This window comes from Elephas maximus, chromosome 7, assembly GCF_024166365.1.
Source record: "Elephas maximus indicus isolate mEleMax1 chromosome 7, mEleMax1 primary haplotype, whole genome shotgun sequence".
NCBI classification, from domain to species: domain Eukaryota; kingdom Metazoa; phylum Chordata; class Mammalia; order Proboscidea; family Elephantidae; genus Elephas; species Elephas maximus.
This window is the reverse complement of record NC_064825.1, coordinates 124,819,886-124,844,340: the sequence shown is the minus strand read 5'-3', so window position 1 is coordinate 124,844,340 and position 24,455 is coordinate 124,819,886. Positions and strand designations below refer to the sequence as shown.

Below are 24,455 nucleotides of genomic sequence, written 5' to 3'. Positions count from 1 at the left end.
CTGCAGCGCCCTGGGATAGGGAGAAATCCCGCAGCCAACCCTCTCAGTCCAGCCAAGGCTCCTCACCCCACCAGACCCCAGCTTAATGTACCCCTCCCAGTGTGGCAGTGTGGTGGGATTCCAGCAGGCTTCCAGGCCTGCTCCACCCCCATGTTTCACTGTGGAGACAGTGCGGTCCAGAGAGGGTGGGAGCCTTGCCCAAGGACACACAGCCAGTGCCCAGCAGGATCAGCACTCTGGCTCCTGGCTCCACAGTACCCCAGTATTTCTCCTGAGAGCTGTTACCTCCAGTCCTGGGGACAGCTATCTACCCAGAGCCCAGCCCCCAGCTGGAGGGAGGTGACCCTTACCCGAACGATGATTCTCTCTGAGATCTGGGCGGCCAGTGTGTAGTTCTGGTTCTGTGCATGGGCCTGGAGGGCCACCACCAGCATGAAGTACCTAGGGCACAGCGGGGTCTTAGAGGCACCAGCGCCCTGCCCTACCTCCTCCTGACCCCTGGCCACCCCTCCTGGTCCAGAATGCGCACAAAGCTGTCCACTGGCTCATCTCAGCAGATTCCCAGCGCCCCCACGAAGTGAGCATGGACACCTCATCCTACAGAGGAGGGTCCTGAGCCTCCACTAGGGGGCAGACATGCCTCAGGGCCCGCAGCTAGGAAGTCAGACAGCTGTCTTAATCCAGAAGCCAAGCTCTGCTCTTCCCATCAAAGGCTCTGAGTCTCAGGCCTCTCATCTGTAAAGTGGGTCAGTCTGTGGGACTCTGCAATGGGGTAGGGTCTTCCTGCTCTACTTCCCCAGAAATGAGGGGGCTCTTGGGGGAGGGAGGGGGTCCAGCCTGCTCACCTCTGGTCAGGGTTGGGCTTGCCCTTCTTGCGCATGTTGTTGGCAGTGGTCTCGCTGAAGTGTAGCCGCCCCACAGTCACCTTGGTGACCTGCTCAGGGGGCAAAGTGACCCTGCAGGGGAAGAACAGAGTACTCAGGGGGCAGAGAGGAGGGGGCAGAGGGCCAGGCCGGAGCAGGGCACCCAGGCCAGGTGTTTGTGGGAGGTGAATGCCGTGGGCCCCTCACAGGCCACCCTCAGCTCCCATCCCAGTCCCCGGGTCAGCCCTGCTGGGTACCAACCCGCACCTGGGCAGACACTCACGTGACGGGGTTGAAGGGCCGCTTGCTTCGGTCAGACTGTGACTGCTCAATGTTGATGGACTGATTCAGCGCCTCCAGCTGAGGGGGAGGGTAGTCCAGTGGCACCTCAGGGACAGGGCTCCCCACCTAGTCAGCCCACCCGCACCCTCTGAGCCCAGGCCTGATCCAGCTGTGAGGAAGAGTGGCACCTCCCTCTCCCCAACCTTACTTCCCCACAAACTCAGGTGCCTTATGCACAGGGACACACCCCTACAGACCCTACACACACACCCACACCCACACCACTCCCCTCACCTCCACGCAGATGCTCACACAGACCTGGAGAGTCACCCTCTTCACACTACATCCATATAACTTCTCCACACTTCTACATGGCTATACACAACCCCATACCTCTCCTGCTGTACCACTCCCCCACTTCTGCATGTGCACATACCCATACACACCCTCATATCCACACCCCACACCACACCCCCACCTGAGTACACACACACCCTCACAGTGCCCACCCCCCCACTACACCACTCCCCCACCTCTGCATACACATCCACCCTCAGTCACCCTCATAGCCCCTGCCCCCTCATATCCACGCCCTACGCCCCCTCCCCTACCTCTGCATACACACACACCTTGAGTCCTCCTCACAGCCCCTGCCCCCTCACATCCGCACCCCACACCACTCCCCCACCTCTGTGTACACACCCTCAGTCACCCTCAAAGCCCCTGCCCCCTTACATCCACACCCCACACCACACCCCCACCTCTGCGCACACACACACCCTCAGTCGCCCTCACAGCCCCTGCCCCCTCACATCCACACCCCATACCACTCTCCCACCTCAGTCACCCTCAAGCCCCTGCCCCCTCACATCCACACCCCACACCACGCCCCCAACTCTGTGTACTCACACACACCCTCAGTCGCCCTCACCACCCCTGTCCCCTCACATCCACACCCCACACCACACCCCCACCTCTGCGTACACACACACCCTCAGTCGGCCTCACAGGCCCTGCCCCCTCACATCCACACCCCACACCACACCCCTACCTCTGCTACACACCCTCAGTCACCCTTAAGCCCTTGCCGCCTCACATCCACACCCCACATCATGCCCCCAACTCCGTGTACACACACACACCCTCAGTCGCCCTCACCACCCCTGTCCCCTCACATCCACACCCCCCACCACACCCCCACCTCTGCGTACACACAAACCCTCAGTTGGCCTCACAGCCCCTGCCCCCTCACATCCACACCCCACACCACTCCCCCACCTCTGCTACACACCATCAGTCACCCTCAAGCCCTTGCCGCCTCACATCCACACCCGACATCATGCCCCCAACTCCGTGTACACACACACACCCTCAGTCCCCCTCACCACCCCTGCCCCCTCACATCCACACCCCACACCACACCCCCAACTCTGCGTACACACACACACCCTCAGTCCCCCTCACAGCCCCTGCCCCTCACATCCACACCCCACACCACACTCCCACCTCTGCCCGCACACACACACACACACCCCTCAGTTGCCCTCAAAGCCCCATCCTGACACCACTTTCCCACCTCTGACACACCCAAACCAGCCTCGACCCACACCCACCCACACCCAAGCCCACGTACCCTCCAGACCCTCTCCCATACCCACATCCCCTCAACCCCTCCAGGAGCACTGGCTGAGCCAAGCCAGGCCCAGCTCACAACCCTGAAGGAGACAGACCCCCTCCCTGTCCCAGGGAAACAAAATCAACCACACTGTGGCTAGGCCATGGGGATCCCAGGGGCTGGACCTCAGGGAAGGTTTCCTAAGGAGGGCACCAGCATGAACAGTGAAGGCGGAGGAGCCAGCCAGGAGGGGGAGGCTGAATGGGATGCTAGGAGGGCGTTCGAGCAAGAGGAAGCCACATGAGAAAAAAAATTTTTTTTTTTTTCCCAAATTAGGGAAACCCCAAAAAAAAACCACCAGTAGCCGTGGAGTCTGAGTAGAACTGTGCTCTACAGGGTTTTCAATGGCTGTCATCTTTCGGAAGGAGATCGCTAGCCCTTTCTTCTGAGGCACCTCTGGGTGGACTCAAACCACCAACCTTTCAGTTAGTAGTAGCCAAGCGCTTAGCTATTTGCACCACCCAGGGTCTCCTGAGGGAAGGCAGAGAGGTGTGAATCCAGAGGATGGGTTCAGGACCCAGCAAACGGCCAGGCTGGAGTGAAGGGCTAGATCACTCAGGCTCTTATGCACTAAGCTTAGACGTCGGGGCTTTGCCGGGAGCCCTGGGGAGCCTGGAGTGTCTTGGCCACCCATGTCTCAGGTGGAGAATAAGTAGGGAGCCAGAGTAGAAGCTGCTGTGGTCACTCAGACAAGGAGGGGAGAGAGGAAAGAAAAAAGGGGGTATCACGTAATGTTCTGGGGGACAAACAGCAAAGCCAGGTGCAAGATGAGGTGAGGGCAAGAGGCCACAGATTTCTGGCCCGGGTGACCGGGGCCCCAGAGCCCCATTCCCTGAGAGGGGAGCCCAGGGGGATGGGCCAAGTTCAAGGGGAATTCAGTTTGGGGACACTGGGCTGAGAGGCCCGTGGCAGCCTAGTCAAGAGGTCCAGGAGACAGCCAAAACAGGGGTTAGGAGAAGGGTGCTGGCTGGGGACGTAGACTTGGGGATCACAGGGCAGAGACCAAAACAGGAAGTGTGAATGAGAAGGCTGAGGGCAGGTGGAAGGAAAAGACCACATGGGAGAGACTGTGGAGGAGCGAGGGGCAGGGGAAAAGGCAAGAAGGGGCACCACTAGGAAGCACGGTTGGGTTTAGTGACTGGGGGGCGGGTGTTTCTCACACACACACTCACTTCCCCTTGGGGCCCTTCGACACTCCAAGCCTTCCTGGTCCTCCTGCCCTGCCCTCCCTGCTGAGTCCCCAGACCTGCCTTCACTCCATGCAGCTTCAGGTAGAAGCAGTCTAGGGGCTTGAGGCCTTCAGGCGTCTTGACGTACTTGGGCTCTCCCAGCATGCCAATGTACACTGTCACCTGGAAGTGGTTCTTCTTCTGGCACACAAAGGCGTCATCACCCACCGAAAAGTTGAAGCCTTTGTCAGCATCCACACGGTAGGTGAGCATGGGCCTGGGGAACATGGAAGGCACTCACCCGAGGCTCCCCAAGCTAGGCTTGGAACGTCAGCCCCTGCCACCTGCCTGCATTCCAAAGCAACTTCCCCTCCTGTACCCCAGGATCCTCAAACCACTCACGGGGCTGCCTCCACTTCTCAGAAGTAGAAACTGAGTCTCCAAGAAGAGTCAAGCTCAGGTGGGCCAATTCCTTCTCAGGTAATATTCTTTCCCCTACAGGCCTGGGACTAACACCCTGACCTGGTGAGGGGGTAGGCAGGGAAGGCCGTGTGGCCCACCAGCCCGGAAGGGAGCCCCTGAAGAAGGGGCTTGATGAATCCCTCACCCCACTTGGCTCCTTCCCAGAATCCTGCCTGAAGCCTCCTCCCTCACAGGAGATGTGGTGAGGGGTTGCGCCTGGGGAACCTCAGTACTCCTGACAGTTGGTTGCCATGGAAACGGTGGAACCAGGCGCCGGCTCTGCCTAAGGCTCAGCCCCTGCCCACTAGCTTGCTCAGCCCCCCAAACACCTCCATCCTGAAGCCCTCTGCCTACACGGTTAGTGAGACGGGCACTTCTGGGTGGCCTGGACTACTCTCCAACTCAGCCTCAGTTTGCCCATCTGCTGCTGGGGACAGTATACCAAGTCCCCCTTGGGGGAGACTCCAGGTGGCAAGAGAGGGGGCAATTGTTGGCCTATGGCTTGCCCACCTCACCCAAGTCCCTGGGCACAAGCAGTGCCCCCGATGGTAACAGAAATGCCTAGTGCCAGGAGTCTGGGCAGGGAAGACTACTTCGAAACCTGTGGGAAGAGGCCTTTGGGCCTGGCTGCCACCTACAAAGACTGAGACTCCACTCACCTGCCTGAGCAAGCAGAGCCCCCACCCAGAAAGTGCCTGAGCCATGCCAAGGGCCTCAGCCCTGAGCTTCCTGGTCTGAGGTGGCAGGGCCTGCCCAAGGTGGTTGGGGATAAGAGTAGGGGGTTCCTGTCCAGGCCACAGGGACTCAATTCCCAGAGACCCGTCCCCCTCCCCCACCCCCAGCAGGACCCTATAGAACCTTCAGCCACTAGGCAACTGGAGCTCCCCAGCCCAGCCCTAGGGCTTTCTGACCAAGAATGCCACACAGCCTGGGGTGCCCAATTCTAGGAGGATCCAAGTTTCAGCCACTCAGCCCATGCCCACCAATGTCCAAAGTGAGCTGAGGGGAGTCACCCTCTTGCTGCCCACTGGCCTTCTGGCAGAGTGAGGAGCAGTCCCCAGCCACCCATAGATGAACCCCTGTGGGTGTTGAAGGAGAGCTAGGAGCGCCTGGGCAGCCTCTGGTGCAGCCCTCCCTACTCCCTCCTCCTCCCTCCAAGGAGGGGGCTGCTGGAAGCTCAGCTTCCTGCTACCTTCCTGGAATGCAGAAGGAGGTGGTAGAGGAGGAGGGGAAGGCGGAGCCAGAAAACACCCATCACCCACTTCTCCCTGACCTGGCTTCCACTAGCCCCTCCCCAGTAGACACCACCTTTTTTAAGACTGCCTCCATTTTTTTTTTCCATCTGGCCTAGGAATCAGGAACTAAAAACCTGTTTCCTTGTCTGTAAAATGGGACCATATTATACCCAGTGTATTTTCTGCCCAGGCCCTGTTCTAGGACCATGATGCCAGGGCTGGGGTCCAGCTGCCCAAGTGAGGTGTCCCAGAGGAGTTGGGGTGGCACCCATCACTCACAGCTCCTTGTAGTTCGCGTCATAGAGTGTTGCCCACTTGTTCTGCTGGTGTGGCTGCCACTTGATGGACTGGTAGTTGGGGTCCAGGTAGGAACCACTGAGGCTGTCACTGTCCTGCAGGAGACCTGGAGGGAGGGAACACTGTGGGCCCCATCCTGGGCCACCTAGCCCCTTGGCTGTGGCACCCACTCCCCAACTTGAAGGGTCGGTTGATCTGGCCAGCCATGTACCTGGTGAGGGTGCGCCTGGTGGGTGCCAAGGTGGCGTCTGGACCCGGGCAATGCTGAGAGGCAAAGAGCCAGGACCGGGGGAGAGGGGCCCCTGAGGAGGCCAGGGTGGGGATGGGGCCCGAGCAGGGTGCGGGGGCAGGGCTGTCATGGTCCCAGGCTCCTGTTTGATCATTCCATTTAGCATCTGGGCATTGAGGGTGTTGGGGGGTGATTCGGAGTGCTTCCTCTTCTTAGAGGGGTGTGTAGGGAGCCTGGGTGGGACAGAGGTGTGAGTCAGGGGAGCTGGCTCCCCATGAACCACCCTGAGCCCCCTCCCACTGGGCAGTACCACCTCTCCCGTCTCTACCCTGTTTCCAGCCCAGAGGACACCTCCTGCAGGAAGCCCCTGGGCTGTGCCTCCTTGATGCTCTTGGGGGGCTTAGACAGACCCCCGCCGTGCTCCCCGTCACTCTGTGTTGTCATTTTCTGTTTCTGTCACTCTTCCCTATCCCCTGACTGTGGAATCCAGGAGGGCAGGGGCCTCGCCTGCCTTGTCTGTTTGTCCCCATCATGCCCAGCACAGGGCTTGGCACTCAGGGAGAGTTCAGCAGCTGTCTGTGGACGGAACTGGTCTTGGCCTTGTATCACTCTCTCAGTTCTCTATGGTGGGGCTCTACGGAGAGCAGCCTCCTCAGTCAGAAAGAAGCCACAGAGGCTCTGTGTCAAAGGGCGTCGGGAAGTTTCCTGGTGGGGAAAAGCTGGGGGGCCGCACAGCACCCCTTCACCTTCTGGCTTACACAAAGTTTTGGCTGGGGAATCTTTTGTTAAATTAAATCCTTCATGAAATCTCAATGTGTAAAACATATAAAAAGACAATTGTGCACGTTGAAGTTCAAGTGGGGTTCCTGGGCCCAGGACTAGAACCTTCTCAGAAAGCTGAGGACTCTGTAGACGGTTGGACAAATCACTGGGGCCCGGGCCACAGCACAGACCTCGTGGCCTACAGACCCAGGTTCAAACCCTGACTCTGCCCCTGCCTAGTTTCATGACCTGGGCAAGTCACTTGCCCCCTCTCAAAGCCTCAGTTTATCTGTCTGTGCAAGGGGGGTGGCAACGCCCACCGAACAGGTAGTTGTGAGCAATTAGCCATGGCTATAAATCCCCTAATGTGCTGCTGGGCACAGAGATGTGAGCATGTCGACCCTCAGCTTCCCTGTAGAGCCTTCCACCCTCCCTGGGTGCATCCACGTCCCTGCTCCCGTCTCTGTCCTCCTTATGCTGCCCTGGTGCCCCACACCCTGCCCTGGTGAGGCAGCTGCCCAAGTCTTACTCAGCTCCATGGTGCTGCAGCAGCTGGTGCAGCATCTGGGACTGCTGGGTGTGGTGGAGATCGGCAGGTGCCAGCCCCTGCCCCATGGCACCATAGGTGGGGACTGGGGGCTCGGCCTTCATGTACAGGTCCCGCTGCAGGACAGGGTAGTGAGGTGGGGGCGGAGGGGGTGGCGGGGGGCCTGGCAGGTGGGCTGGAGGCGGGGGCGGGTGCTCCAGTCGGGACGGCACTCCCACGTGGCACAGGGTCTCAGGGGTTAGCGTGCGTAGGAGGTGGGGGTCTGTGGGAGGGGGAAGAGGCGGGCATCACGGACCTTCCCCACTCGAGTTCCCGGCACCTGCTCTCCCCTAGGCGGGGTCTCCAGACTCCCACCACCTCCTGAGCCAAGCCTGGGCACTGCCCTCCCACCAACCCCTAGTGGGAAGAGGATTGGACAGCAAGAGGCTGGCCACTAGGGGCCTGGGCAGAAAAACAAGACCATGCCCAGGGGGCGGGCAGCCCTTCACCCCATCCCAGCCAGCTCCTTCCCCGGGACCAGGCCAGCCAGCTTCCTCTCAGGCCAATAGTCCTCTGGGGCCTCAGAAAGGAGTCTACCAAGACCCCCAGCCCAGGCTCGAGCCTCCCTCCTCCCTCCGGCAGCCCCTCTACCAGGTTCCCAGGGGCCAGCCCCCCAGCCTGAGGGGGAGGCCCAGCTCCCTTTGTTCCCCAGGAAGCATTCCAGGGATGTTTTTGGTAAGATAAACAGAACTCTTGACCCCTCTCGGGGCTTCGGGAGCCGGCTGCTGGCCCGTCATTCTGCTCTTGGCCACCTGGGGGCTGCTGCACCCCTAAGGAGCCCCCTTGGGTGGGGTAGGCCGGCCGGCGGCCAGGCCTGTGCTCAGGCTGCACCTGTGGCCTTCTCCGGCCGTCCACTTACCGCCATAGGGCGCGTCCATGATGGCGCAGGCGGGCAGGCGGTGGCATCACCAGCCGGGACACTCACAGAGGCCGGGCTGGCTCCCCACCCGCCCGTGGGGGAACAATAGCCAGCGCCGGGGAGTATTTGACCAGCGATAATCTCGGCCTGTTGGCGGCCACTGGCCCCCTCCCTCTTTCCCTCCCTCCCTCCCTCCCGATAAGGCCGCCCCAACCACTTGCCCAAACCCCAGAAGGGAGGGCGTGCCCGCTGGACTCACCATTCACCTGCTGGGGGGAGTAGGCCTCGGAGCCCGAGTCTGGGGGCGAGTCCGGCAGTGTGCTGTGGAAGGAGGAAGGGGCGTTGGGCAGGCGGCTGTGCCCCTGTACCTCCAGCTAGGGCTCCTCTGCGGGGTGGGGATGAGCAGGGCCTGGCTGGAGCTGGCCCTTCCCACAGACCCCCTAGGCCGTGGACATCAAGGACTCCTCATGCCCACCCTCACAGGCATTTCTCTGCACCCCTACCTTGGGGTGCCTGGCAGGGCCTGGAGCTGAATTATGGGTGGGGGTCTTGACATCCTGCAAAGAATCCCCTCAGACTTACTGGGCACTTGGGGACCAAGAGCAGTGTCCCTGCTGATGGCACAGGGACTCAAGGACTCCCTCTCCAGATGGGGAGCCAGGCCTGCCCCTCAATTCCTGGACCCACTGATACCCTACTTCCTAGAATTGTGGGGCCCTGGGGACTGGGCCTGGTGCTATTCAGTGGGTCACCTGGGGGGCTGCCCTGCTGGGGACAGGTGTAGACCGGGCAGGGAGCCAGCTCCACTGAGCCCAGGCTTATTATTTTTCTTGCAGGTTTTGTTTTATCAGTGGTTTGAGCAAAAGAACAAACTCAAACCCGAGAGGTCAGCACGTCCTGCGTGAACCCTGCGCTCGCCTGGGGAGGGCTTGGGGGCTGCGCCTTATGGGGATCTTGCTCTTTGCCACCCCTGGTCCCATGTCTGGAGAGACCCCCTGCCTTGCCCAGGGAGCTGCCAGGTGGGCCGTCAAGCTGTTGCGGACGCAGCCGCACCCTATATAACGGAGGCAGTAATATGGACCCCACAGGATGGGTGACAATGACACAGAAAAATAAACAGGGATTCAAACCTATGCTCCATGGCCCTACGGGCTGACCCAGACCTCTCCAGCTTCGTTTCCACCATCTATGGCCGGCTTCTGCACAGCCCTGACAATAGTCATGGGTGTCTCTAGTGTGCCAAGCTCTTTCTCAGCCTCCGGTCCACAGTGAAAAGCCCTTAGTTCTCTGTTACACACTGTCGAGGGTCCTCATGTTCCTTCCTCCGTAAACTCCCAGCAGGTCTCATGATTCCTCTATTTGGTGATTTATTGAGTTACAGCTCTTGCCCCAACTAGTCTGTAGGATCCACTGTCTTGGCCACCACCTAGAACAGGCCTGGGAGGAAGCAGGGCTCTTGGAGCTGGGTTCCTCCGGGGGCTGCCCCAGCCACAGGGTCCCTGTGTGACCCTGGACAAGCCCCGTTCTCTCTCTAAGCCTCAGGTATGAGGAGCCGTGGAATGTTCTTCAAAAGCCAGTCGCGGGGTCCCCCAGGAACTGGCTCCTAGGGCCAGCTGAGGAGGCCGCACAAGCTGACTGGAGGTACAGCAGCCAGCCCTCAGCAGGTGCCTGTCAGCAGGTGCCTGTCAGCAGGTCCCTGTCAGCGTTCTTCCCTGCATCCTTTAGGCTCCACCCTCCAGGGTTCTGTGGCTTAGGGACAGCCTCCTAGCCTCAAACAGACCGTGCACCTTTTGCAGCTCTGACATGCCCACCTTGGCATCCACTGTCCCCCTAGAAGCTAGGAAGCTCAGGGAACACTATGGATGATGTATCGGGGGCTACTGTCCACCCAGCACCTCTCTGTGTTTAAAAGAAAATCTGTTGCCGTCAAGTCCATTCAAACTCATGGCAGCCCCATGTGTTGCAGAATAGAACTGCTCCATAGGGTATTCTTGGCTGTAATCTTTACAGAAGCAGATGGCCAGGCCGCTCTTCCGCAGCACCACAGGGTGGGTTTGAACCGCCAACCTTTGGGTTAGTAGCTGAGTGCAAATCATCTGCATCACCCAGTGGCTTTTCTTCTGTCCTTATTCTCTCTTCATTTCCACCCGGAGGGGTAGTCACCTGGGGGCTCACTTTACAGAGGAAGAAATTGAGGGCCTGACAGAGGATGTAGGTTCCCAAGGCAGATGGCTAGGAAACAGGGTGCTGGGGAGATGAAGATGGGCCATCTGGACGGTGCTCATGCTTCTAGCACTTTATTATTCTTCCACCCAGAGAAGAGCCCCCTTCCTCCTACCCCAGGCCGGGGAACCCAGAACCCCTCTGCAGAGCCCAGTAGAGCCCGTGTGCCCTGGCTCTCCCCATGAGTATGTGCCTCTGGGCCACCCTGGAGTCTAGAGGCTGCCTGGGACTTTTGGTCAAAGCCAGGGCCAGCCTCAGCCCTTGGGTCAAGTCCCTGGTGTGGACCCCCAGAAGAGATGTGGGGGAGAGGGGCCGGGGAGGCTGAGTACGGGGAGGACTCTGGCTCCATGAGGCTTGGGTGAGGGAAACTTTCGGTACCACATCTGAGCCACTGGCCACCTCCCTGTGGCCACAGTAAACATCAGCTATTTGCACACGCAAGTGGATGGGGCAACGCCATGAGTGGTGTTGTGTGCCTCTGCATGTGTGCACACGTGTGTGCACGTGTGTGCAGGTGTTCCCATGAGTGTCAGCAGTCGTGGCCTCCCATTTCACCCTCTCCCATCCACTCTCCACACAGCTCTCTGATTTTTCTAGTACTTTTTTTTTTTTTACCGTCAACCCTCATCACTCCCCTGCTCAGAACCCTCTGTGGCTCCCCACTGCTCATGACAAAGCCCATGAGCCCCTCCTCACCTGGCCCTAGACCTACCCCACCCTCACCTACCCACAGGGCAGTCCTACCACACTGGGCCTTCCCAGCACAGCCCAGGCCCATGGTCAGTGGCCCCTCCCTGAGAACCATGCCCACAGCCAGGCCCCTGCATCCTACTCACCCTGGGGCATAGGGAGCCTTGGGCTCTGCCTTGATGGGGGGCCCAGGACCCCCCAGGAAGGGCTTAGGAGCTGCGCCCATGCCGTTGTTGTTGTTGCAGTTGAGAGGGGCCCCGTAGCTTGGGGGTGGGAGGGGGCCATGGCGCCCTGGGGAGGGTCCACCCCCAGGGGGGCTCAGGTGGTGCACCCCACTGGAACCAGGGATCGCTGGCTGCCCATGGGGGTAGGAGGCAGCATGGGCAGGAGCAGAGATGTCGGGGAAGCAGCTGCAGAGAAGGGAGGAGGCTCAGTCCCAGCTGGGGCCCAGCTCCCTCTTTACCCCTCCCCCGGCCCCCCCTCCCCAGGGACACTGCTGCCCCCTCCCCACAGGGCCCTCTGCAGAGGATGGGGAGTGGCTTTCAGAGAAGGGGCCACGTCAGACCTCCCAGAGGGTGAAGGTTGCGGGGCTGGGCCCAGGCTGCATGCAGGGACTCACAGGTCAGAGGCATCCTCCTTGCTGATGTACTCCTCCAGGATGCTGGTGTCTATGTTGGAGGGCTCCAGGGCACCGTTGATGTCATGGCCTGCGGGGCAGGGGCTGATGTGAGCTGGGGGAAAGGTTCGGCCACCCTGATACTCCCAAGCCTGGCCTTGGGGCCCAGCCCTCCATCCTTCCCCAGCCTGGGTCTCCAAAACATATGCTTCCCCAGCTCCTTCTCATGTATATCCATGTGGAGCAGGCGGGTTCTTCAAGGTCCACACCTGACACCCCTGCAGGAAGCACCACCATGCCTCCCTCAGCCCACATGGCCACCTTAGTCTCCAAGGAGCGGGGCCCAGAGCGTAGATCCAAGGCAGACAGGCTGCCTTCTGCCCCTCCACTGCCTCTTTCTAGCTGTGTGACAAGTCCTTTCCTCTCGTCCATAGAACGGGGTGGTCGTTCCCCCTGTCGTACTGGGTGCCGAGGCAATGATGTGCTTGACGGAGTCGAGTGCCCAGTGGGTGTCTGCCACCCTCACTGGCTCAGCCCCAGCACAGCCCGTCCTGCCCTGTCTTCCAGGGGTCAGTTCCAGATGGCCCAGCTGGGGCACATGGGAGCACGAGGTCTGCCTGGCTAGACCTCACATCCTGGGGGGCCCATGGGCTGGGGGAGCTCCTGCACTCCAGGCCCCACTGTGGAGGGGGAGCGGTGGGGGCAGAATCGAGAGTGTGGGTAAGCCCATCACCCCCTGGCCGAGCTGGAGTGCTTAGCGCCCAATGTTCAGAGGAGGAGGCAGAGGCCCAGAGAGGTAACACCACAGAGAGTGATGGTGGCCTGGCTCCACTCCCGCCACCCGCCCTCTCCTGGGCCCTCCCCACTGGCCCTGGCCCAGCCCTCTCAGAGGAAAGGGGGAGGCGCTAGCCTTTCCCCTCCCGGGGTCACCTTGCTGGGGGGAGCTGGAGGGCGGGGTGATAAGGGGGCTGACGTGGGAGATGCGTCAACCCTGATAATGGAGGACAGCCCCACCCACACTGCTGACCTGGGCAGGCCACTGCCTCCAGCCAGCCCCATTGAGGAAGGAGGGGACCCTCCCCAGGCCTCTGGAGCCTTGAGTCTGGGGTCTGCATATCATGTCCCTCCTCTGGTAAGCACTGGGGATAGAGCTCAAACAGGTCCAGATACAAATCCTAGCTCAGCCTCCCTCTGCCGTGTGACCTTGGGTAGGTTGCGTACTGTCTCTGAGCCTCAGTCTCCTCATCAATAAATTGGGGACTTGAAAGCTAATGCTTCACAAGATTGTTGTGAGGAGGAAACAAGATAAGGTAGGTGAAGTGCTGGCACATCCTAGATGCTCAGCCCCCAGAGCCCTGGGGTCCCTGGGAGCCCCTGGCCCAGGCTCCTCCCTGGCCCCAGGCGGCATTTCAAGAATGCTGAGCCCCGCTTAGGTGATTAACAAGCGGCTAAGCCCTCCAAGGAGTCACGAGCTGCCTGGGACAGGACAGGGCCCTCCTGCTGACCCCCACCCCCAGCTCGCCCACCAAGCACCACCAATGGCTGTCCACAGCCCTGTGTGGCCAGAACAAGAGAATGCGCCGTCTGCGTGCCCGGGTTCCAGGCCTCCCAACTCCGCTCAGGCCCCCACCCCATCCTCCCTGGAAACAATTAAAAAAAAAAAGAAACACCCAGTTGTGCCATTGAGTTGACTACAACTCATGGTACCCCCATGTGTGTCAGAACAGAGCTGTGCTCTGTAGGGTTTTCAATGGCTGATGTTCTGGAAGATTGCCAGGCCTTTCTTCCAGGGCACCTCTGGGTGGACTCAAACCTCCAACCTTTCAGCTACCAGCCAAGTGCATTATTTGCACCACACAGGGACTCCTGTTCCTATTTATTGAGCACCTACTGTGTGCTAGGCACTAGAGTCAAGCACATTAATAATCATAGGAGCTTACTACGCACCAGGCACCCTGCAGGCCCTTCGAGAGCAGTGCACCCCTTAATCCTCCTAGCCCATCATGGTGACGATGATGATGTAGACAGTGATAGTGACAGTGGTTCTACCAGCACTTCTCAACCCATAATGGTGACAATAATGATGGTGATGGTGACAGTGGCTCACAGTGAGCGTCTACCATGCCCCACTACTCAAAGTGCTTTATGTGTTTTATGCCATCTGCTCCTCCCGATTCCCTGCGGTCTTGGTGCTATCATCATCCTCATTGCGCAGAGAGGCCAAATCTCTTGCCCAAGACACATGCAAGGAGGACACACACCCAGGCCTGACTCCAGGGGGAAGGTGTGGTGGGTGGTTGTTGTGCCTTCCGGGCCATCCTGGGCTGGCTCGCCTGCTGGGTTGAGAGGTTCCTGAGGGAGGATCTAGCACTGGGTGGAGGGCACTGGAGCATCTCCCCCATCCTGGCCACTGGAGCTGCAGGTTTTTGAGCCTGAACTTGGAATTTACAATGAATAATGGGCTGATGCAGTCATGGCGTTTCTATTTATAACAGGCCCAGCCCCCTCCCTCCCCACCTCCTCCTGCCCTGGCCAGGAGCACTCCTAATCGCCCCTAATCCTCCTGCCCACCTCCCCCAGAATGGGGGGCCTCAGGCAGAGGCATCCTGGGAGACCCTAACAAGAACCAGATGTGGCTGGGGGGAGGAGGGACCCTCCCGTGCCAGGGGCCGGGTGGATGGGAGTACAGAGGAGAGAGGAGGAAGAAGGATGCCCTGGAGCAGGGTGGGGGTGGGCCAACGAGCCGGGGGGAGAGGTTGGGGGCTTGGGGAACCTCCTAAGGAACACTGAGCCCACACCCTTCTCCTTCACCCTCAAGGCTGTGGGACCCACCTCACTCTTCTCCCCACACTGCTGGCTGCAGAAGCCCCCAGCCTGCCCCACAAGCCACACTTGGGCTTTCTAACCAAACAAACCGGGAGAAGAGATGGGGACAGGGCTTGCCGAGTCTGGGATTCCTGAAGCTGGGGCAGAACCCAGGGAACCCAGGCTGGGGAGGACCCCCGGGAAACACTTTCAGGGGTTCCCCTCCTCCAACGTTTCCAAAAGAACCCTGGAACATGGTTGCTGTCTAACAATGGGTACCTGCTGGGCAGGAAGTTAAGCAAGGCACACGCTTGGCTCGTTTTGACCCTCAAGACCATCCTGGGTGATGGGGAGGCTAGGCCCACCATAGGCCCCCCAAGGTCCCATACCAGAAAGTGACACCACAAGGGCACAGACCAGCAGCCCTGCCTCCCCACCCCCAAACCTTCCATGACTTCCTGGGATAAACCCACACCGTTCAGGAAGCTCAAGGCCCCTGCTGGCCCCCGGCAGCCTCCTCTCCTGCCCCAGTCCCCCTCCCTGCAACTCTCCATGGCCAGCCCCCAGCCTCCTTCCCATCCTGGAACAAACATCCTCTTCATATCGGGGCCTTTGCACATGCTGTTCCCTCTGCCAGACAAAGTTCACGCCTCTCCATCATCTGGTCAATTTCTATTTACTCTAGATTCTGGCCAAATTCCCCCAAAAGGCCATGCATGGCCCTTCCATTCTCTATTTTGGGGTCCCCCTTTCACTCTCTCATCAGGCCTAGCACAGATCTCACAGGGGTAGGGTGGTGCAGTGTCTGTCCCCCAACCACCCAGCGACCACAGCTCCCCAAGTGGCACCCTGTCGCTGGCACCATACTCCACACGTTATGTTTCTCATAACGATGCTGGGGGCAGGCGGCTTCTTTTTCTCCATTTTACAGATGCAAAAGCTGAGGCTCAGACAGGAAAGGCACCTTGCCCTTAGCCTACAGGTATGGGAGCTGGGCTCGGAGTCTTGCCCTGCCCTGCTTCTCTGGGTACAAGCATCTACTACTAATACTACTGCCTGTTGCTGCCAAGTAGATTCCAACTCAGAGTGCCCCCACAGGACAGAGCAGAACTGCCCCACAGGGTTTCCAAGGAGCAGCTGGTGGATTCCAACTGCCAGCCTTTTGGTTAGCAGACGAACTCTTTAACCACTGAGCCACCCGGGCTCCATAAGCATCTAAGCACACCAAACCAAACCAAACCCACTGCCGTCGAGTCGATTCCGACTCATACAGTAAACACCAAAACCAAACCAGGTGCCGTCTAGTCAATTCTGACTCATGGCGATCCCATATGTGTCAAAGTAGAACTGTGCTCCATGGGGTTTTCAATGGCTGATTTTTCAGAAACATATCACCAGGCCTTCTTCCTAGGTGCCTAGGTGAACCACCAACCTTTTGGTTAGCAGCTGAGCACTTAAGCATCTTCACTACCCAGAGACTCCTTATGCACACAGTAGGTACACAATAAATGTTGATGGAACGACTGCAAAAAGCAGCAGGTGGGGACTGGAACCAGGCTTGCCTGGGCCTGGGGACCTCTGCCAGGTTGTGCTGTGGCTGGGGGTCCATAGCTACATAAGGGCCTCCTCCAGGCACCACCCCTGCCCCGCCGAGCTATGCATCCCAGCTGCTCCTCATTAATTAGGCCCTTTATTACCTGCCTCTAACAGGAGCCAGACAGTGCCCCTTCCCCAGGCGGGCTGGGGTCTGGGCTGTGGGAAGGAAGCCCCCTTCCCTCCTCTCCCTCCTCCCTTCAAGGCCACCCAGCTGGGCAGGAGAGGAGCCCAGAGGACCCAGGCCAGGTGCGGATGAGGGCAGGCAGGGACCCAGGTGGCCCCTCCACCCTGGACCCCTCCCTTCCGCCCCTTCTCATGCTCACCCCCCCCCACCAGCTGTGGCTGCTGGCTGAGTCTAGGCCATTGTCCCAGGGGGACGGGGGAGGGTGGGGACATGGCACAGTGGGAGGCTTGTGCCCTGCCCACCCCCTCCCCCTGCCCCGTCAATGGGGCACTTGTCAATTCATGCCCCAAACATGGCGGAAATCCCGTCGGCCACGTGGCCACGGGCAGGGCCTGAGGATGCTGGCCAGGCCTAGTTGAGCTGAACCCTGGGGCTGGTGGTGCCCCGAGGACCCCAGCTTCCCCAAGTGCCTACCCCAAAGATCTGAGTCCAAGAGGCACCCTAGCCCCAGGCAGGAGCCAGAGGCCAGAGTAGAAGTGGTCTGGGGACTGTCCGCCTTGGCACCCACGATGTCCCAAGGAGCTCATGGAATGAGAGCGCCCTGGCGACGAGTGGGGCCCCTGCTGTATTGCTGTAAGCCCTCCAATCGGCCTGACCTTCCTGAACCTCAATGTCCTTCAAGCGGGGCAGGAATCCTGCCTCCTGGAGTGGTTGGGAGCCTTAGACTAAATCATGCGCAAGCTCCAGAGCCTCAGGAGGCCGTTCCTCATGAACGTTAGTTGCTCTGTTTCCATCTTTGGGGGCTCCCATCTTCTTTCTTGTCCCCACGCCTTTGCCCAGGCTCTACCACCCACCCCATGCCTCTCTGCTTCATTGCGTGTCTGCTCCCTGGAGCCCCTGAGGGGACCTCTACACCTTGAGTCCCTAGGAGGCATGTCCAGTACCATGCTGTTCTTGGGCATGCATGGCACACTGAGCCTCCAGGCCTCAGCTCCAGCCGCACACACCCCTGCTCAGTGGGCAAGCCTTCTATGAACTGGCTGCCTGGCCACCCAGGCAGCCCCTGCTCAGTCCCCCCAGTCACAGGAGGGTCCCAGTGCTTCTAGCTCTTCTCCCAATGTTGACTGAGCTAAGCAACGTGCTCCAAACTCATTCACATCAGGGCTGTCACCTCCTTGGCTTGGATTTTCTATATTAGTATGATCTACAGATTCGCTAGCTGCCCCTGCTCAGGCTTCAACTTGTAACCGGAGCTTTCTCGCTCAAAATACCTTCAGGTCAGATGCTTGTTTTGCAAGCAACACTGCATCTCTGCAGCAAATCCGCAGCTAGCCTGGGCCGAGCAGCCCCGTCTAACAAGAACATGGACCTTGAGTCACAGCCATCAGGTCCTTAAATCTAAGCCACAGCTGTCTTTGATCCCTGCCAACTTCCTGCCAAAAACACAGAAGAGCCCCAGGGCCTTCCTGCAGAAACCCCTCACCTCTAGGGGACCCAGAATCTTTAGCCACCCCTAGGCTATGGAGTCCTGGTGGCACCACGGTTAAGTGCTCAGCTGCTAACTGACCTTCAGCAGGAGAAAAGACCTGGTGATCTGCTCCCATAAAGATTCCAGCCTAGGAAACACTATGGGACAGTCCTACTCTTCCTACGGGGTCGCTATGATTCAGAATTGACTTGCCAGCACACAATAATAGGCTTATGGCTAAACCCTCTTGCAGTCCTCACACAGTCGACATCCAGTCCTCAGGCCAACATCACAAGGCTGAACTCACCACCCCAAGATCCTCCAAGCCAGGCCTATCAGTCGTGCCTAACAACTGCGGCCTATTCTTTGAGTGGGGCTCCCTGCCCTGACTCCACAGGCCCGAGTTAGCTCTCACTCAGTGCCCCTGACCCAGCCTATTCAGGAGGTCCCCTCACTGTCCTCTCCCACAGGGACCAGGGCAGGCAGGCTGGGAAGGGCTTCTCCCACAGATTTGGAGTAGGGACCCTGCACCCTGGGATGGGGGGGTGGGTCTCCACCAGGGTTACCCATGCCCTTCTGTGTTCACACATCAGCACAGGCACACTCCAGCGCACATGTGTGTATACAAGGGCACACCCCACACATGTATCACTGACACACGTGATTACGCACTAGCATGCCCTCCACACAGGCACACACTAACAGACACAATGGATGACACACCCATACACACGCATGCACACAGGGACACAAATGCATGCACACACCCACAGGCTTCACATGTTTGTTCATTCAATCACTCATTCAATAACTCTTCACTGAGCACCTACTCTGTGTCAGGCACAGGGCTAGACTCTAGAGATACAGCAATAAACAAACAGACAAAAAACTGAGACCAAGAGGAGCTGGCATTCTAGGGGGAGAGTCAGATGACAAGATCCCATTAAAAAACCCATTGCCATAGAGTTGATTCCAACTCACAGCAACTCTATAGGACACAGCAGAACTGCCCCATAGAGTTTCCAAAGCTATCATCTTTATGGAGAAAGACATCATCCTTAGTAAAATAGAGGGTCAGCGAAAAAGACAAAGACCCTCAAGGGGATGGACTGACACAGTGGCTGCAACAATGGGCTCAAGCATAGCAACAACTGTGAGGATGGCGCAGGGCCGGGCCGTGTTTCGTTTTGTTGTTCATAGGGTCGCTATGAGTCAGAACTGACCTGACAGCACCTAACAGCAACAGCAAATCTTTACGGAAGCAGACTGCCCCATCTTCCTCCCATAGAGCGGCCGATGGGTTCAGACCACCAACCTTTTGGTTAGCAGATGAGTACTTAACCACTGCACCACCAGGGCTCCTGATGATAAGATAAACCAAAAAAACCAAACCCACTGCCGTTGAGTCAATTCTGACCCATAGCGACCCTACAGCACGGAGTAGAACTGCCCCACAGGGTTTCCAAGGATCAGCTGGTAGATTCAAACTGCCAACCTTTTGGTTAGCAGCCGAGCACTTAACCACTGTGCCACCAGGGTTTCCCCACCAGGGCTCAAACCAACCCCGGGGCTAGATCAGTAAAATCCACAGAATTTTAGAAGTGGCAAATGCTATGGAGAAAACAAAGCAGGGAGGGGCAATCAGGGGTGCCAGGGGAAAAGGGATGAGTTGCAATTTTAAATAGAATGGTCAGGGAAGGCCTCACGGAGCAAGTGACATTTGAGCCACGTGGCTATCTGGAGGACAGTGCTCCAAGCGGTGGGACAGCCAGTGCAAAGGTCCTGAGGCGGGAGCATGCCATACATGGTCACCTCTCAGCATGCTCACATCCTGCACACGGGACATGTGTGCACATGAAAGCTCACTGACCCTATGGCAGGCCCAGGCCACACACACCTCCCAGGGGCACAGCTTCATACCAGGGGGTTAGGGCCACGTACCCACATACAAGGATGAACTTCCCCCTCTTCCTCCCTTCAGCCCCTCATCTCACCAGCTGCTCTCAGGCCCCCACCCCATGTCCTTCCTCTCCCTCCACCTCTGGACTCTGCCCCCCAGAGACAGCCCTCTGCCTCCAAGCTAGCAGGCCAGGGGGATCGGGGTCCTATAGGTTTCTATCCAGGGCCCAGCACAGGAGAAAGAGATGACGACGAGGGGGTGAGGAAGGTCCAAACCCACAGAGGGGAGATCAAGGCTGTGACTCCACACTATGGTGGCCGGAGGACTCTGGGTCAGGTGGAGGGAGGGCTTTCCTCCCTGACTCGGCCTAGAGGTGGAGGGGGGTGGGCGGGATGCCCTGAACCCCTGTCCATAAATAATCCAGGCCAGTTGGGGCCCAGACCCAACTGCTTGCCCTTCCTTACCCTCCAGGCCATGACACTCTCGGGGTCTAGCTGCTCACATCACACACTTTGACCATCTGAGGGCACTGAGGCCCAGGGAGGTCAGGGGGCTGGGCGAAAGTCATTGTCACTGGTCGTCAGAGGTGGGTCAGAACCCTCAGCATGCAACAAGAAGCCTCTTCCCTGCCCCAGCCTAGGCTGGCACCCAACTGTGATTGGCTGCCGGTCAGGAGACCCAGAGGCCCGCCCCAGCTCATCACCTCCTGCCTCAGCACCCCCTCTGGGAAATGAGGTGTCATCGCCTGTCCCTCCAGGACTCTGGGAGAGGACGAATGCAAAGAGCTCTAGCCTGGGTGTGGCAGGCAAAGACAAAGATCGGCAAGCCCCTTTTCTCTTAACTTCCCTTCCCCCCAAGTTCCGCTCTTGGAGGTGTAGGCGGGTGCAGCAGGAGCCAGGAACAGACAACCGGACCAGCCTCAGCTCGGGCTGTATGCCCTGGGAAAGGCCCTCACCCTCTCTGAGCCTCTTATTCCAGCGATAAGAGGAAGCCATGGGTCTTGCAGAGCACCCCAGGCTGTGAGGGAAACTGAGGCCAGAGGAGGACACTAGGCTGAGGCCCTTGGCTGGGATGTAGAAGGAAGAGATGGAAAAGGAGGACCTGTGGCATGGGTGGGGCGGGGCTTCCCCTAGTTAATGATTCAGTTAATGATTTCTGCACCCAGTTCCTTATCGGGGAGGGAGGGCAAAGTCCAAGGGCAACAGCCAATCAGCAGCCCCACTGGACTGTTACCCAGCAGCCTCTGCTGCCAGGGTCCCCCAGCCTATAACCTCTTAGGAGTTGGAGGAGTGGGGGCCAGGTCCCCAGGGGGGAGCCATTCTGCCTAAAGCAGTCTTCGCCTCCAACAGCTTCTGTGGCTGTGCCCGGGACCCAAAAGGGATGCTGTCTAGCACCCCAGACGAGGAAAGGCCTTGAGGCCATGGGGTTGGTATCAGCCTGATCCTCACTCCTATGCCCCCTCCCAGGCCTCCCCAGAGAGTCCGCTTCCTGGGATGCCCCCACCCCATCCTTGCTCACATGTCCACTGCTGCCTGCATTGACCCTGAGAACATTCCCTGCCCTCCCCCTCGCTCCCATGTGGCCTGCGCTGGGAGTCGGGATACAGGGATGAGTCAGGCCCCCACTACCTGCCTCCTCCCACCTGTGCTCAAGACATGGGGAAGGAGGGGTGTGGCGATCAGTTTCATGGGCTGGGCCTGGGACAGGAAGGAGGGGGTGATTCTGGGCAGATCCAGGGACACCTCACCTCCCTGGGAGTCAGTGGTCTAGAAGCCCTGCACCCGGCTGCCTCCCCATCCACTTAGTCCCTTGGGTGTCCCACAGACAGACAGACAGGCCAACACCGGGCACAGTGCACTCCCATTGCACACCCCAGCTCGGGCCCAGCCTCTTCTCCAGGGTGGACATTCTCTCCCTCAAGTAGTCAGGTGGTCTTCCCTGGGGCCACCGCCTGCCCTTTAGATGGTGCTGGTCCCAGACAGGTGGCCCACCTGTCCCTTACCCCATAGACTCTGGTGCAGGGGAGTGAATGGGGGCTGGGTGATGGCTCTGGGTGACTCTAGGCAAGCCCCTGCTCTCGGAGCCTCAGTCTTGGCCCCTGGGAAATGGGCCTGATGCCACATCCCTCACGTCACCCACCCCAGAGCCTGGGGGTTTGGGGGAGGGGTAGATTTTAAACCAGGATCCTGGTACTCTTGGGGCCGTGGGGGGGCCCAGCCCCCTTTTGTCTACTGTATATGTCCTATCACAAAGCCATGAGTTTGTCTTTGGTGAGAGTTTACCAAAAACCAAACCAAACCTGTTGCCGTCAGGTCGATTCCAACTCATAGCGACCCTGTAGGAAAAAGTAGAACCTCACCAACAGAGTTTCCAGGGAGCACCTGGTGGATCTGAACTGCCGATTTTTTGGTTAGCAGTCATAGCTCTTAACCATTACACAATCATGGTTTCCGGTGAGAGGTTAGTGGCTAAAAAAATCACATTGGAAGCCCCTATTCTAGTCCAACCCACCTACCTACCCTAAGAGAGGAAATGAGGCCAGAGAAGGGCAGCCACCAGCCCAGGCCACTCATCAGGTCAGGGACAAACAGAACCCGGGCCTCCCACCCCAGCCCTAGAGGAAGGCCCCCAACCTCTTGGTGGCTTTTTCAGTGCCTACAAGCCCAGGTCCCCCAGTCTCAGCTTCCTGGGTGGCACAGGCTGCTCACTCAAGCCTCACATGCCTATAGAACCAGGGCCCTGAACACCGACGGGGCCAGCACCCACCCTCCTGTCTGGGCCATCTATGCTCCAGACCACCCCTGAACACACCCTCGAGACCTTCTCCAGCCCCTCCTGTCCTGCAGAGGAGGAAAGGGGCCCCAGAAGGGCATGGGCTCTACCAGGCTCACACAGCTCTCAGTGGCCCTGCCTGGATCCTGAGGTTCTGGCGGGATCCTTGGATGCTGCCTGTCCCTGTCCCTGGAAGACTCTGGGAGTCCCAGGCCCCAGCCATCAAGGGGATGAGGAGCACACCTGCAGTGATGGGTTACCTGCTGGAAGCCAGTGCATCCTGCCGGCGTCCCCTCTGCAGGCCCTGTGCCTGCGGCTCTGGGCAGCCGTGGCCTCCCTCTAGGGGATTAGTGGGGTGGTCACGGGAGCCCCGGCTGTACCAGCCTCGAGGGGGCCGCCCTGTCCCGGCCTCCCACCCAAGGCCCAAAGCGCCTTAGTCTCCAGTCCCAGCACCCCAGGGCGGGACACAGGATATATATACGTCTGGTGTGTCCAGGGAGGGGGTACCATGTTAGGCCGAGGGTTCCTTCCAAAAAGGACTTTCCCAGCCCCTAGCCCAGGGCTGCAAGCAGAGGCCTCCTCTACCCACTGCCCAGAGCGAGTGACTGAGGCAAAGTGGGGATCAGGCGATATCAGGCCCCCATCCATGCCCGAGTGCAGGAGCACAGGCAGCCCCTGCACACTCAGGAACAACACATTGCATGTCCCCATCTGCACAAAACACAGCGCCCCCTCCCTCTCACTTTCCCACACTTACGATCACCTTCACACACTTACGAGAACACTCAGGTGGCTGCTGCCAGCCCTCCTCACACCCACGCTGCATCCCCCACACCATTGCCCACCCCATTCCCTCCTGGGACAACCCTCCCTAGGGACCCAGAAGGCCTCAGCCCTCAGCACCCCTCAATCCAAGCTCCAGGAACGGATCCCCCTCAGCGCCAGCCCCCTGCCTCAAGACTGCCTGCAGGGCCCTCTGAGGCGGTGGGCAGCCCCACACCCACCCCTGCTCCCCACAGACATTCTTGAGCCTCCTCTTATCTCTCTGGAGGGAGCAGTGCAGCCTCCCCGCCAGGCCGCATGGCTGAGCCGTGGCGTCAGCCCCCGCCCCCCCCCCCCTCTACCCTGGCCAGGAGGTTTGGCTCAGGAAATGGGAGCCAGGCCAGCCAGGCCCACCCCTCTCCCCAAGAGGAGCATAAGGTATCTATGGGAAGCAAGGGGGCTAGCCCAGGGGCCATCCAGGGATGCCAGGCTTGGAGCACCCCAACACGGTACCCCCAGACAAGGATGGAGGCCTCTTCCCCTCTGCTCCAGAGATCTCTAACCTCCACAAGGCCCCTTAAGGACTCCTGAGAAATGAATGGTCCCTGGGGAGAACGAGGACTCTGGGGACAGATGAGGGCTGCCTAGCACCCTCAAACGACTCAGCTGCTTTGGGATCAACCATCTAATCTCACCCAAGTCTGGTTTCTTGGGGTCTGGGTGTGCTGGGGCATCAAGGATCCTGAAGTGGGGAAGTCCTGTAGCTTGAGGATACCCTTACCCAGGCTGCTCAGTTGGCAGGAGTGGACAGAGGTGTCTGCCTCCAAGTTATAGAAAAAGAAACTGAAGCGGAGAAAAGCCTTCTTCACTCCCCCACGGGACTCTGAAGGGACCTGGGGACTGGGCTTGAAATCTGGGCCCTGATCCCTACCCTGGATGCCCCAGAGCAGAGTGTGTCCCATGGGCTACCCCAGCACCCCTAGGGCAGGCCAGAGCACCAATGGAAGGTTCTGAAGCATTAAGTTCTGGAAGCACCGAGGAGCAAAATGTTGGCTTAGTTACTGGGAAGGGGGCAGAGAG

General features: G+C 59.2%; 1 protein-coding gene across 2 annotated transcripts in view; it reads right to left on the bottom strand.

The window, feature by feature from the left end:
- The window catches only part of MYRF (myelin regulatory factor), a 39,680-nt gene that overhangs the window by 13,747 nt on the left and 1,478 nt on the right, over positions 1–24,455 (bottom strand). For both annotated transcript variants that reach the window (XM_049892180.1, XM_049892181.1), the window contains exons 2-11: positions 11,952–12,039; positions 11,479–11,742; positions 8,679–8,740; positions 7,504–7,783; positions 6,195–6,445; positions 5,966–6,089; positions 4,071–4,266; positions 1,147–1,223; positions 846–956; positions 351–441 (exon numbers count right to left, since the gene is read on the bottom strand). In XM_049892180.1, coding sequence (XP_049748137.1) covers positions 351–441; positions 846–956; positions 1,147–1,223; positions 4,071–4,266; positions 5,966–6,089; positions 6,195–6,445; positions 7,504–7,783; positions 8,679–8,740; positions 11,479–11,742; positions 11,952–12,039 — 1,544 coding nt within the window. The remainder of the gene's footprint in view (positions 1–350; positions 442–845; positions 957–1,146; positions 1,224–4,070; positions 4,267–5,965; positions 6,090–6,194; positions 6,446–7,503; positions 7,784–8,678; positions 8,741–11,478; positions 11,743–11,951; positions 12,040–24,455) is intronic.